General features: G+C 46.9%; 1 protein-coding gene across 1 annotated transcript in view; it reads right to left on the bottom strand.

Annotated features, from left to right (window-relative positions):
* Positions 1 to 11784: 11784 nt before the first annotated feature.
* Positions 11785 to 15644, bottom strand: part of MAEA (macrophage erythroblast attacher, E3 ubiquitin ligase) — a 65632-nt gene continuing 61772 nt past the window's right edge. The window contains exon 9 of the mRNA XM_083149237.1: positions 11785 to 12586. Coding sequence (XP_083005363.1) covers positions 12491 to 12586 — 96 coding nt within the window. The 3' untranslated portion in view covers positions 11785 to 12490. The remainder of the gene's footprint in view (positions 12587 to 15644) is intronic.

Below are 15644 nucleotides of genomic sequence, written 5' to 3'. Positions count from 1 at the left end.
AGTTAACACGGAACGGCTGATGGTATCTCTTTCCTGGGCTCACAATCTGTATTAAAGGGGGGGGAATAGTTTCCTTTGCTGGCTATAAACCAGGCGAATTCTCACCTTGGGGACGCTCCTTGTGCGATTACTACTGTTACAGGGTACAGGCACAATAGCAGCTGTGAGCACTTGCCAATCACTTTGTTGATGTAACCATAGGTGCCGACAGTGCCAGATTAAGCCTGCGGGGGCCCCGGGGCACTTTAGACAAGGGGGTCCCCTTGCACTTGTCATTACTGGTCACAAACTGCATGGGAGAATATTACACTGTCAGGGTGTAAAGGCCGTATAAACTTGGCCAATGGGTAACTACAGGGGATATATAGATATATAGATATATAGATATATATATACACACATACACATAAATACATACCACATGAAAAGCCTGTGTTTGTCCCTCTGCACCTTACTCTGTAGGAGACCTCACAGTCCCAGTGCTGCCTCTGATTAAAAACCCTCCCATGACTAGTCTGCTGCTGCTGTTCTCCATGGGCCTGAGAATCATGTAATGAGCTCCACCAATCAGAGCTCAGCACAAACATCTCAGCCTCTGCCCTCTGGTGCAAAGTGTCATGGGACTTAGTCAACTCCCAGTAATGCATTGCACACTTGTGCAGTCAGTGTGCCTCGGCTCCCGATGCTCAGCACCATTAATCATTGTCACATTGGCAGATAGGTGAATCTGCAGCACTACCCCACACCCATGCACAAAACCTTTAGCTAAAAAAAAAAAAAAACATGACCCCTTGTGCCCCCATTATAATCCGGCCCTGGGTGCTGAAACAGGGGGGGGGGGGGGGTTCTGGCATGGTCACACCCATGGCAGCTATTCATGGGCGTACTCATGCAAACGCTTGGTGTTCACATGCTAATGGCGGTGTGACGTGGGTGCCAGGGGCGGGCAGCTGACAGGGGCTGGCTGGCAACTTTTAGCCTGGGGGGCAAGTCCAGAGCACCGGCCCATAAGTAACAGCGTATCGTTAAATGGAGGTTTTTCGTATATGTATTAATAAAATAAAAAAACAATAATAGGACACCACAGGCTGCTCCCCTGTATAATATCAGGAGCCCCACAGGATGCTCCCCCTGGCTAGTTATACCAGAACCAGTGGCATTACTAGCCACTTTGGTACCCTGTGCCAGAAAGGAAATTGGTGCTTGCCCCACCACCACACTAAAAATAGGAGAGTGCGCGCCGAAGGCGCGCGGCAAAATGTAGGAGAGATACTTCATGGGGAAGAGGCGTGGCCCTATAAAAGTACTAATAACATCGTAATGCCCATAACACATTATACCACACACAGTAATGCCCATTATGTATTATGCCACACAGCATAATGCCCCTTACACAATATGCCGCACACCATAATGCCCCGAGTACACCTGCATATGACTAGATAATGGCCCAGGGTTACCGACAGTAGTAGCGCTGTATATATATATATATATATATATATATATCTATATCTGTATATATATATATATATATATATCGCACACAGTTACCGACAGTAGCAGCGCAACTTATATTGTACATAACGTCCACATCAGTTGCCGACAGTAGTAGTATCACAACTTATACATAATGCCCACAGCAGTTGCTGACAGTAGTAGCACTGCTTATACGTAACACCCACACCAGTTGACGACAATAGCAGTGTTGCCTATACATAACAACCGCACCAGTTTCTGACAGTCAGGGCCGTTTCTAGACAATTTTGCTTCCAGGGCGAAGAAGAAAAAATGCGCCCCCCCCCTCAGAAAATGGTAGCGAATAAATTGCGCGCGCCGAAGGCGCGCGCGGCGAAATAGGGGTGGGGCTTAACAAAACGGGCATGGATTAATGTTTAAAAGGGGTGTGGTCTAGCAGGAAAACAATCACCTTACATCTCACTTTTGCAACCTGCATGACCAGACATTGGTTACTGCAGGAATTGTCATTGTCCTTCCGCACTTAAGTTGGCGGGCTGAAAATATAAAGGCCCACACAATGACCTAGTACACCTCACAGATCAAGGCCAAACAATGACAGACTACTTAAATCATTATACACTGTTTATCCATGATGCCAATTACACATTACGCCACACACCATGATGACAATTACATATTACGCCGCAAACCATGATGACAATTACATATTACGCCGCACACCATGATGCCAATTACACATTACGCCGCACAGCACACCGTGATGACAATTACATATTACGCTGCACACCGTGATGACAATTACATATTACGTTGCACACCGTGATGACAATTACATATTACGCTGCACACCGTGATGACAATTACGCATTATACCTCACACCATGATGGCAATTACATATTACGCTGCACACCGTGATGACAATTACGCATTATACCTCACACCATGATGGCAATTACATATTACGCCGCACACCATGATGCCAATTACACATTACGCCGCACAGCACACCATGATGACAATTACATATTACGCTGCACACCGTGATGACAATTACATATTACGTTGCACACCGTGATGACAATTACATATTACGCTGCACACCGTGATGACAATTACATATTACGCTGCACACCGTGATGACAATTACATATTACGCTGCACACCGTGATGACAATTACGCATTATACCTCACACCATGATGCCCATTAGACCCCACACCGTGATGGCAATTACACAATACTCCCCACACACCGTAATGCCCATTACACATTATGCCCCACACGCCGCTGCCACACAACTGATGCCGATTACTAGTGCCAGATATGCCCCCACAGTGTCAGATATGCCACACATATATGCCTCCATAGTGCGAGGTATGCCCCCCAGTGCCAGATATGCTCCCACAGTGCCACACATATATACCCCCACAGTGCCACATATATGCCCCCACAGTGCCACACATATATGACCCCACAGTGCCACATATATGCCCCCACAGTGCCACATATATGCCCCCACAGTGCCACATATATGCGCAGTGACAAACATGCCGCCACAGTGCCAGACATATATGCCCCAACAGTGCCAGAGATATATGCCCCCCCAGTGCCACACATATATACCCCAACAGTGCTACATATGCCCCCACAGTGCCACATATATGCCAAGTGACAAACTTGCCCCCACAGTGCCAGACATATATACCCCAACAGTGTCAGACATATATGCCCCCCAGTGCCACAAATATATACCCCAACAGTGCCACATATGCCCACAGTGCCACATATATGCCCCCACAGTGCCACATATATGCCCCCACAGTGCCACATATATGCCCAGTGACAGACATGTCCCCCACAGTGCCAGACATATATGCGCCCCCAGTGCCAGACATAAAGGTGCCCCCAGTGCCAGAACATATTATCCCAGCAGCAGCACAACTCACCGTTGTTGTTGTTGCTGCTGCCGGGTAGAGCAGAGTTCAGGTCTCCGGGTCCCCCGCCGCCTCCATCGCCGCTGCTGCTTCAAAGGGGAGGAAAGGGGAGGGGAGCGCATCACGCAGCGCGTCTCTCCTTCCGTCTGTCCCAGACTCTGTGATTGTGCCGACAATCATATCTCGCGGGCTGGCTCCTGATTGGCTGCCGGCCCGCGAGTTCTGTCAGACAGTGAGTGACATAGTCAGGGGAAGGAGAGAGTGAGACACGTGAAGCGCTCCGCTCCCCTCCCCTCCGAACGATATCTGCTGTGGCGGGGGCGGCGGGGCACGGTTAGAAGAGGAGGAAGGGGGGAACTGCCAGGCGCCCCTGCTATTTAACAGAGGCGGACAAGCCGTGCGGCGCCCGGGGCAGCTGCACGGCTTGTCCGCCTCTAGAAACGGCCCTGCTGACAGTAGTAGTGCTGCTTATACGTAACACCCACACCAACACCAGACGCAACAGCAGTAGTGCTGCCTGTACATATGTCCACACCAGTTGCCGACACTAGTAGCACTGATTATACATATGCCCACACCAGTTGCCGACACTAGTAAAGCTGCCTGTACATATGCCCACACCAGTTGACGACACTAGTAGCGCTGATTATACATATGCCCACACCAATTGCCGACACTAGTAGCGCTGCCTGTACATATGCCCACACCAGTTGCCGACACTAGTAACGCTGCCTGTACATATGTCCACACCAGTTGCCGACACTAGTAGCGCTGATTATACATATGCCACACCAGTTGCCGACGCTAGTAGCGCTGCATGTACATATGCCCACACCAGTTGCCGACACTAGTAGCGCTGCTTGTACACATGCCCACACCAGTTGCCGACACTAGTAGCGCTGATTATACATATGCTCACACCTGTTGCCGACACTAGTAACGCTGCCTGTACATATGTCCACACCAATTGCCGACACTAGTAGCGCTGATTATACATATGTCCACACCAGTTGCCGACACTAGTAGCGCTGCTTGTACATATGCCCACACCAGTTGCCGACACTAGTACCGCTGCTTGTACACATGCCCACACCAGTTGCCGACACTAGTATCGCTGCTTGTACATATGCCCACACCACTTGCCGACACTAGTAGCGCTGATTATACATATGTCCACACCAGTTGCCAACACTAGTATCGCTGCCTGTACATATGTCCACACCAATTGCCGACACTAGTAGCGCTGATTATACATATGTCCACACCAGTTGCCGACACTAGTATCGCTGCTTGTACATATGCCCACACCAGTTGCCGACACTAGTACCGCTGCTTGTACACATGCCCACACCAGTTGCTGACACTAGTAACGCGCCTGGACATATGCCCACACCACTTGCCGACACTAGTAGCGCTGCTTGTACACATGCCCACACCAGTTTAAGTACACTCACATTTTACTTAACTGGTTCAGGGCACTTCAGGCTGGCAGCTCATCATCTCCTTCACAGTCGTGTAGCTCTGCCCCCTCCGGACGTTAGCCCCGCCCCTTTTTCGATCCCTACAGGGACGCTGACCAGGAGCAGGGAGGGATCCTCTGTGCTGTCTGTGCTGCTGCCTGTAATGCAGTGTGATACAGGCGCAGCAGCTGCTGGCAGCCACAGAGGTCTGAGCTCCTCAGAGAGTCCAAAGCCACTCTCTGTAGCGGCCTCCTGCACTAGACGTCCTCAGTGCAGGAGGCCGGCGGCCATGTTTCCGAAGACCAGTCGGAGACTGGTTAGCCCTGGCTGCAGCAGCAGCCTCAGAAACAAACAGGCGGCCCGCACACAATAGATTGAGCGGCCTGGGGGGCACATGGCACCCTGCCCCCCAGCCCGCCCCTGGCAGCTGAGGTCACCAGATGTCAGCTGCCCACCCTGCTCACGTAGCAGGCGGGCACCTCAAATATGAGTCACCAGAAAGTGACTTAGATTTGTGAATGCTTAAGAAATCATTCGATGGTCGGTGATCATGGGATGATTTTGGGCCCCGCAAATGGATGTTTATGGAAAACAGCCATTCGCCTGCGTGCAGGAACATTCGCCGTGCGAGCGGGTGTTCGTGCAGGCGGCGTTTAGTTGGCTCGCAAAGTTACGAAATTCGCAGATTTGCGAGTTAACCAGATTGACCCACTAGGAACACGCTCTACAGTAAACCTTTGGGGTGAGGGAATAACCAACCTGGGGTTGCTTTACAAATGACTCAAGCTTTAAAAATACGGATGAAATCCTGGACCCAAAGCAACTGGGTCCCTATTACATTTGTCCACACAATGGATAATACATTTAACCACTGCTCTTTGTCCTTTAACATGTATCATGTATGTACCCTTGACAATGCTAAGTGTTGGGGGCTTACTTGCCTATTAACCCCCCCCCCCCCCCCGAAGGCTAATTAGAAATGTCCAGAATACTAATTAGAAATATCAGCTACTCCGCTGAGACTCTACAGACCACAGAGTCTGATTACCCCCAATGTCATTGGTAGTCTGACGGCTGAGTGAAAGGCTTGTGATGTACATGAAGATCAATGTCACCAGAATGGGCTCCATCTGATCAATATGCTCCTTATATTTTAGATACTACAGAACAAAGACCTTGGCAAGAATGCCAACATTGGAAGTCATAAGTGATCCAGGCCAAGAAGACGGGGAGGATGGTTATCAAGACCTCAGATGCTTGTCCATTGTTCCTTCTCTAGCAATAGTAGTAGATTTATTTTGATAGACCATTAATAACTGGAGCTTCTCTTGTTGGAGAAAGACTTCAAATAAACAACAAATCTCCCATTGGCCCTTATTCTGGTTGGTGTGGTAATGTCCGCGTGCGGTCGGTCCGCCGATGTTTTGTGTCTGTGCATGTGCAGAGGCGTCTCTGCGCATGTGCGAACGGGACGCACGTCCAAAATCCGCATGAAATGTGAACACTACAAACAGGGGGTGGAGAGGGGCGTGAAGGGCTGTTTGGGCTCATTACCATATGTTTACACCCCGCGTTTCATGGGCGTTCCCATGAAAACGCTGGGCGTACGTATGGTAATGCGGCCGTGACGCACGTGTAGGGGGCGGACATATGACATTGCCGGATGTCAGCTGCCCGCCCAGATCCCTGCTTTTGCACGGAGAAATGCCCGTGTGGTCTGAGGTTGCGGGAGCTGGTGGACCACTCGGTCCTGCATTCGATGGTCTGCGACCATCGAATGATGGGGGAGGTTCCCTGAGATGGAGGAGGTGTTCACATGCGAAATCCACTCGTGCTCCGTGCGGTCATCGGCTTACCGCATTCGGACAGAGTGAGCGATCCGTACGAAAGGCGGGGTTTAGGACGCACGGTCCTGGCCGCATATTCGGCTCCGTCCGCACCGACAAGAATAAGGCCCATTGTGACAATGTGATTGGAGCAGGCCATTGATCATGAACAACCGTTGATGGACAGATGCACAGGTGCCAACTGCACACGGGTAGAACATAAACCATTGATAGGTCATCATTGATCGTCTCTGCCGTCAATGGTTATAAATCAATCGGGAAAAGCCCATGATGGTCACCACTAACAAGAAACTAGAGATTCCAGGTACAATATAAAGTTAATATTGTGCAATGACATCACGAGAATATGCAGATTCAGGAAGCAATAATTTTAATAATGTAATAAACCTTTCTTGGCCGGTCATTTAAGCATTGGGGCAGTAGATGTCGGAGTGCTAGATTTTCATGTTAGGAAGAGGGTAGTAACCTCCCCTTTTTCTAAAACATATCAGTTTTTATTGCACCAACTTGTTCCGATGGACGTTCTTGGTTTTATAAGCCCACAGCCATCATTGATCTCAGCATGACGGGAGAGTGCACACTCCGGGCCTGCACAAATTTACACATGCAGGCGGATCGAAACCTGCACGGGGCGGGGCGGGTGATGTCCCATCTCCGCGGCATATATAAAAATCAGATCAGACTGACGTCTATCTTAAGGTGCATACACACTGTACAATTTTTTTGACCAATTTGGTTGAAAGACATTTCCATTGAACCCAGTGTCCTGGACGAAAGATGTTGACAAAAGATATTGTCAACAAACAAACGACGAATGATGATGCGCATACCTGCCAGTTGTTCATCAAGATTGTTCGTCAACTGTGTGCGCAGCTCAATTTGAATATCTTTCAAAAAGAGCCTATAAACTGTAGCTAGATCTATCTTCTTTCGTCTGTCGTCAATATATTTCGTCAACATCTTTAGTCCAGGACACTGGGTTCAATAGAAATGTCTTTCAACCAAATTGGTCAAAAAAATTGTACAGTGTGTATGCACCCTTAGAGCGGGTGAAAAATCATTTGATGGTCGGCAACCATCAAATGATTTTTCATCCATACGGCCGCATCGGAATAAATGTGTCAGCGTACACATCCAGGTGGACATTCACATGTCAGCAGGGGGGGGGGGGGGGATGTTCGCTGCCCGGTGTGCACCTCAAATGTGCTTTTGATTGGCATATAAATGGTGCAAGCCTTGAAAAATTAACCCCTTAGGATGAATGGGGGTATTATGGGAAAGCACCCAACTGGGAAGGAGAAGGCGGGGGTGCTGTAGACTAACGCGTTTCGCTGGGTATCCCCCAGCTTTTTCGAAGGTCGCCCTTTAAAAAAGCTGGGGGATACCCAGCAAAACGTGTTAGGCTACAGCACCCCCGCCTTCTACTTTGCAGTGTGGCTGAGGAACAAAGTCCAACTTTCCACAAGGATACCTGAACAAGGACCCAAAAAGTGCACATTTGAAGTGTATTATGTACTACATTTATTCATTTAAATGTGTTTTTTTTATGTATTTTTAATAAATTGGTTGTAATTATTGTGTGATTTCCTTCCTTAAAAAGGGCAGTTTCTATTTCTGAATTTTCTTGTTCTGAATAAGGGCCTCTGTGTTGTGAACACAGCTGTATGTTCCTCCCTTTAGGCTTTTCAACAAAAGACCAGTAGGGGGCAGACTAGATGAGCCAAATGGTTCGGATCGGAAGTCACATTCTATGTTGTAAATTCTAACAACAGAACATGGGAAGGGGGTTAAGAAAAAATGAAAAGAACGCATTTCAACAAACAATCAATAACCATGGAAAAAGTGTGTGTGTGTCATTTTAATTTTTTTTTTTCTTACCCGATGTAAACAAATCCATGTTGTAAATTGAATATACTTTAGGTAGTATTTGGATGTATTTCTTCCGCAAACCTGTGAAAATGAACATACTGCATGGAAAACGGGCTCTTATTCCTCAGTAATTCTGAGATCCAGAAGGTGGCGCTATAAGGTAAGTTATTTTGGTTCTGGCTCCGCCATCAAAAGCAGTTGTTGGTTTTTTTTTTCCGTATACGGATACCTTTGTAGTGGGCGCATAATATCCCATTCTGTGATGGGGAGGGGAATACTCCATCACCCTTTATTTTTTAAATAAAACCTGTACTATAACCTGTACTATAAAAAATGAAAGTTCAATTACAGCCTTTGGTTCTACTAACGTCAATTATGTGGACAAGATGAGAGAACCTGAAAAAGAAATGTTTAGCAGAACGGGTGCGTGATAAAGACAACATGTAAGGACATGGGAGTATAATGCGATTATAGTTTAATGGGTAAAAAAAAAAAACAATTATGTGGGGTACACGCCAGGACGATATGGCCCAAAACGAGTCAATCGACCGATTGTATGTAAATCAGCCATGTTTTGGGCCATTTCGCTGCTCGTGATCGGATCGCAATAATATTAGGGGCATTTTCGCGGCAGGTCGGTGGCGCCGTCAGCTCGTGAGCGGGTCATATGTTCCCGTGACGACCCGCTCACGAGCACCATCTTTCTGGTGTGTACCGGGTACTATCCATAACTTGGAAACTTTGCAAATAATCTTCAATATGTTAATTCATTGGCTACTGCCGCACACGCAGCAGCATTTACTACATTTCACTTTATGGCATTCTAGGTGTCTTTCATATTAAGGTAGGTAATACGCATTTCCCTAGGATGCGAGATGCAGTCAGTGTTGTACAGAGAGCCACTCTCCGCCAGAGGGCTGCCCAGTGTTTTGAAATGTTTTTTAAAATTCTGCCACCTGCTGTTGAATACCGCAGCACGCCAGCCTTCCTGCTACCCACTCCACTACACCAATGCCTACCAGCCCTCTTCCAGCACCCTATGGCATGTGACAGGTGGCCCATCACAACTGATCGCACAAGTGTATGGCCACCATTAAGGGCCAATCCAGTTAAGAGCACCAGTTTTAGAAAGGCGCAATGCTTCTCTGCGGGATGGTCACGGCATAAACATTGCTCATTTTTGTCTGCATCAATGTTTTATGGGACTAATTCATATTTGTAGACAATTGCAAAAGCAAATATGATCATTTTTTTTAGGCCTCAGAACCGGTAAACTTAGCAACTGAAGCTGCTGCCAAGAAATGATAGACTCTGACCGGAGCCAATGCAAACTCATATGCAACTGCGTACACATACGCAGTCTATGCGCAAGAACAAGGGGCGACTGCTAGGGTTGCTCTATGGTCACCCATGACTGACCACAGCAGTAGCGACACTAGCACCATGTTTCACTAAGTGCATGATCGCACTTGATGGCTGATATACACCCCAACAGCTAGTATGACAGCTCTGCAGTTTTGGCAGTCACTTCCGAATACTACTACCAAATGGTCACTTCCTGTCAAACAGTCTATGATAAAAAATCTTAGTGCGATCGCAATGGAACCAGGTGTGATCACAGCACATGCGCAGTCTGCTCACTTGAGGGAACATGAATTGTACGCAACTGGTAGAATTGTGCAATGAAGCACGTTCTCTGTTGAATAGGCCCCTCTAACTAGGTTCCAATTTTATATGTATGTAGATAGATAGATAGATAGATAGATAGATAGATAGATAGATAGATAGATAGATAGATAGAATGAAGACAGCGGCACTCACGGATTTGGGTGATGAAAAAAATTTCTTTGTTTAAACATAAATCACAAAACATATTTCCAAGGTTTCAAAGCTGGACGCCTCTTTGTCAAGGTGTGATTGAGGGCACCACGGTATTTTTCTACTCATTTGGGGTGAGTGCCGGTCTTCCATACTTGTTTATATATAGATAGATCTCCAAATTGAAGAAGGCACTCAGAGACAAAAAGACAAATCTGTATTGCGGCTTAGCGCTTGGAGGAGCTTTCTCCAATCCTCAGGAACCAGATACAGTGACACAAATACATCAATAGATACTTACATAAATACTTCTGAATGGCACCGGAGCAGTTACTGGATGGAAGTGATATATATATATATATATATATATATATATCAATAAAAAAATGAATTCCTCTGCGCAGCTATGTGTATAGTCACTATGGACTAGTGAATTATATGGACTAAGTGGAAGACTGGACATTATTTTACACAATCGCCACCATTGGGATAATGCTAAGAATGCAGAGAAATAAAATATGTGCCTTTAGTTATGTTGGCCTGAAATCATTTGGACTCCATAAAGGTAAATACTTGTGTTCTCTCGATCGGACATCAGGGAGAGGAGCAATAAAGGAAAGATGTTTGACACTCAGCGTGTGCAGTGTTCCACCGAGCAGTAACAGACACTTGAGCGACGCCGCGGGCAAACGCCAGTAAGTAATAAAGACCCTTTGACTTTAGAACAGATAACACTGACGTGCCACAGGATTACCTCTGATTAAACCACAGAAGAGATTACATGTGGCCGGATTCAGACCTGTACACTCCCCTGCAAATTCACACCCTGAGCAATTATCGAATGAATACGCACGGATCGTAGTGCGCATGACCTCCCTGCGATAAAAGCCAGCGTAGGGTTTCCATCGCTGTTTCCAGGGAGTGTCAAGGAAAAACCCCAGACGTAATAAGGGAGGACCTCTGATGGCAGCTATGGCCTGCGCAGCCGCTAACTCCCTAGCTACTCAGCAATGCCATTCGCAGCCTTGCACGTGGGCGGGATTTCACTCTGGTGACTAAATGATCACTGGGCTCTGCTTTTTTTTTTAATAGCAGCCTTTAATCCAAAAAAAAAAAAAAAAAATACACAAATGTCTACAAGATGCTTCAAGCCTGCTTTGCCATCTTTAGTCTGGCCTGTGGGCATGACGCAGTGAATCTTGTAATCCAGGCAAGAAACGGTTTTTGTAGTAATGTAATGCAGCATTCTGTACAAACCGCAATTATAAACCTGGCAAAGCTCCAAACTCATATTACAGTTTTTTTGTCTCCTATATATCACTTACACACACATAAAAAATAAAAAAAGTACAAAAAAAAAAATATTTCATTAACGGGTTTCAAATTTACAATTTTTTTTTATTAGCTAATTAAACACCGACATGCAAAAATAAGCACTAAATACAAATTTCTACAGCACTGTTTCCTAAAGAATGTAAAGGACTAAAATGTTCGTCGTTGCTCGTGTGTTTATGAAGATGAATCCTGCGCTACTAAAATAAAAACCGTGGCTTTTTCTCATGGCTCATGGTTAGCTTTTAAAACATATTAAACAGTCGGATCTTTCCCTGGGGAACCGAAGAGACCCAACGCAGAAGGGGCTGTAATATGTGTACATTCTGGAAGCTGGGTATAAGGCAACAAATACTGATAGGATGATCCCTAACACAGAACTAATGAGACCCTCGTAGGCTGACTACGTTGTGTAGTAGTAAAGGGCTAGAAAGTAAAATAATTCCTAGACGTGTGAAGACGTCAGAAGCATCAGTCTTGACTAACGTTACAAAAAAAAAGCTTACAATCAAAATGATTTATCTTCATCAAGTACAAATTGTTTGTCGTTTTGTTTTTGCACTTTAAGGATGTAACTTTGTGAGTACTGTTGTTGCTTGTTTATGATCTTTGGTCGCAAACGGACGATAAATGCAACCACTGAACCGGGCGGAAGCCCCTATCTGCCGGTTGTGCGTATGATGCTGCTTAACGGACCCCTCCCCCCTGTCTTGGCGTCAGCAGCGTTTGGAGGCACGTCGGAAGATGAGGTCTACATGATGTAGACCTTCTCGGCTTGGGAGAAGTTGAAGACTTCTTTGGTTCTTGGACAGATTACTTTGTCCTCTTGGCGTATAGAGAGAAGAGACTGGATTAAAAGAAGGGGAAAAAAAACAGTTTTAGTGGGAGGTTTTTATACGTACTTTAAAAAAAAATAAACTGATTAAGTAGTGTTGCCTAAGCCTAAGGATTATTATCAACAATTTGTTTAGAAAAAGTGCAGATACATTTTTTTTTAAATTACATATTTTAAAATTAAAATGTAAAAAAAAAATGTAATGTACACATTTTCAATGACCATTTATCTAATAAAGTTTAAAAGAATTAAAAAAATAAGGAATTTGGTACTCACCGATAATTCCCTTGCTCCAAGGCAGCAGGGGACACTGCAGTCATAACGTGTGGGATAGCATGGTGTACTGGAGGAGTCGGCACTTTAAGAAAATTTGAATGTGGCTGGCTCCTCCCCCCTTCTATCCCCCCCCAGACCTCAGTCTTAAAAAACTGTGTCCGCGAGAGGAGATGATAGGGCAAGCAACCGACAGGAGGAGGATACTGTCACTCAGAGAAAACAGAGATTAGGCCAACACACATTGAAAAAACAGCAAATATGTATCAACAGACACACTTGTACATATAGAAACATAGAAAAAGAAGAACTTTTAACAAACATACAATTGCATGTTCACCCTTTATGTTAAAGGTAAGTACAATTTCTGTATGGCAGGAAGACTAGCGCTGGGTGGGCGTGCAGTGTCCCCTGCTGCCTTGGAGAAAGGGAATTATCGGTGAGTACCAAATTCCTTATTTCTCCCTCGGCCAGCAGGGGACACTGCAGTCATAACGTGTGGGAATAATACCCAAGCACTACTCCCGGGTGGGAGAGCCCTGGGATTCCTGCAACACCGCCCTTCCAAAAGATGCCTCAGAAGTGGCAAAGGTGTCGAACCTGTAAAACCGAGCGAAGGTATTTGTACCAGCCCAAGTGGCCGCCCTACACACTTGTGCAAGGGAAACCCCCCTAGCCAGGGCCCAGGACGTACTTACCGACCTGGTGGAGTGGGCTGATATGGTAGCCGGTGCCTGTCTTTGAGCCTGCACATAGGCTTCCTTTATGGTCAGGCAAAGCCAGCGGGCCAGCGTTTGTTTCGAGGCTGGCCATCCTCTCTTTTCGGCTCCATACAGAATGAAAAGATTATCAGATTTTCGTACATCTGCCGTACGTTTCAGATAAATTCGTAAGGCCCGAACTACATCCAGCAACTTAGATTCTCCAGATAAGACTGGAATCACGATGGGTTCATTTACATGAAATGCCGAAACTACCTTTGGCAAAAAATCCTTTCGGGTCCTTAGCTCTGCTCTGTCTTTGTGGAAGATTAAGAAAGGAGCTCGGCAAGAAAGAGCCCCAAGCTCTGATACTCGGCGCGCCGAAGCTAAAGCCAGTAACATGACCGTCTTCCATGTGAGATATTTAATGTCTACCGAGGAAAGAGGTTCAAACAGGTCTGACTTAAGGAAGTTCAGTACCAGTGGGAGTTCCCATGGCTCTGTAGGTGATACAAACGGTGGTTGTATTCTCAGTACTCCTTTTAGGAATGTTTGCACCTCCGGGATAAGGGCTAACCTTCGATGGAAAAAGATAGAAAGGGCAGAGACCTGTACCTTTAACGAGCCCAACCGGAGACCGGAGTTTAAACCCACCTGTAGGAATTGTAGTAGTCTGGACAAATGAAATACAGCCCTTGGAAACTTCATGGACTCACACCAACGGATATAGGCCCGCCATATCCTATGATAGTGGGCCGATGTGACCCCCTTCCTGGCCTTTAACATGGTGGGAATAACCGAAGATGGGATTCCCCTCCTTTTTAGCAGATTGGCCTCAATAGCCAGGCCGTTAAATGCAGATGACCTAAGTTTTGGTAACCGAATGGTCCTTGTTGAAGTAGGTCTGGACGCATTGGGAGGCGCCAAGCGTCTACTGACAGGAGCTTGAGGTCGGAGTACCACGATCTCCTCGGCCAATCCGGTGCCACTAAGATGACGGTTGTGTCCTCCCTCTTTATCTTTTTGAGGACTCTTGGCAGAAGAGGAAACGGAGGGAAAATGTAGACAAGTCTGTATGGCCACCGAATGGACAAGGCGTCTACTGCCGCCGCCGCTGGATCCAGTGACCTGGCGCAATAGAGAGGCAGCTGATGGTTCAGTCTGGAGGCCATCAGATCTATCTGTGGAGTCCCCCACCGGAGGGTGATCTGATGAAACACCTCCGGATGGAGGGCCCACTCCCCTGGGTGGAAATCTTGTCGACTGAGATAGTCCGCCTGCCAATTTTCCACCCCTGGGATGAAAACTGCCGAGAAATCTGTGGAATGAGCCTCTGCCCATTCTAAAATGGGTCGAACCTCTCTCATGGCGGCACGGCTCCTTGTGCCCCCTTGCCGATTTACATAGGCCACTGCTGTCATGTTGTCGGACTGAATCCTTATTGAACGTCCCCTGAGCAGGTCGTGTCCCTGCAACAGGGTGAGTCTGATGGCTCGCAACTCCAGGATGTTTATGGGGAGTTTGGATTCTTGGAGTGACCATCTTCCCTGAAACCTGTGGTTCAGGGCCACTGCTCCCCAGCCTCGGAGGCTGGCATCCGTCGTCACTATGGTCCACGTACAGGGTCTGAAACTGCGGCCCTGCAACAGATTCGGGGTATGGAGCCACCACCGAAGAGAGGTGCGGGCTTTTTGTGACAGGGTGATTCTCTTGTGGATCTGAAGGTGTGATCCCGACCACTGGGATAACAAATTCCCTTGGAACTCCCGTGAGTGGAAGCGGCCGTATGGGAGAGCCTCGAAGGAGGCCACCATCAACCCCAACAGGCGAGTACAAAGATGTGCAGAGACTCTGCGTAGAAGCAGGATCTGACATACTCTCGACTGAAGGGTCCTGATTTTGTCCATTGGAAGGAATACCCTTTCCTGGACTGTGTCCAGTATCAGACCTAGGAACTGAAGTCTTTGAGACGGGTTTAGTTGTGACTTTCTGAAGTTTACTATCCACCCGTTTTGTGTTAGGAAATTGCAGGTCAGAAGGGCATCTGCCTCTAACTTCTGTTGACATGGCGACTTTAAGAGGAGATCGTCTAAGTA

The sequence above is a fragment of the Crinia signifera genome, chromosome 1 (assembly GCF_055691185.1).
Source record: "Crinia signifera chromosome 1, ASM5569118v1, whole genome shotgun sequence".
Classification (NCBI taxonomy): Eukaryota; Metazoa; Chordata; class Amphibia; order Anura; family Myobatrachidae; genus Crinia; species Crinia signifera.
This window is presented reverse-complemented; position numbering and strand designations above follow the sequence as displayed.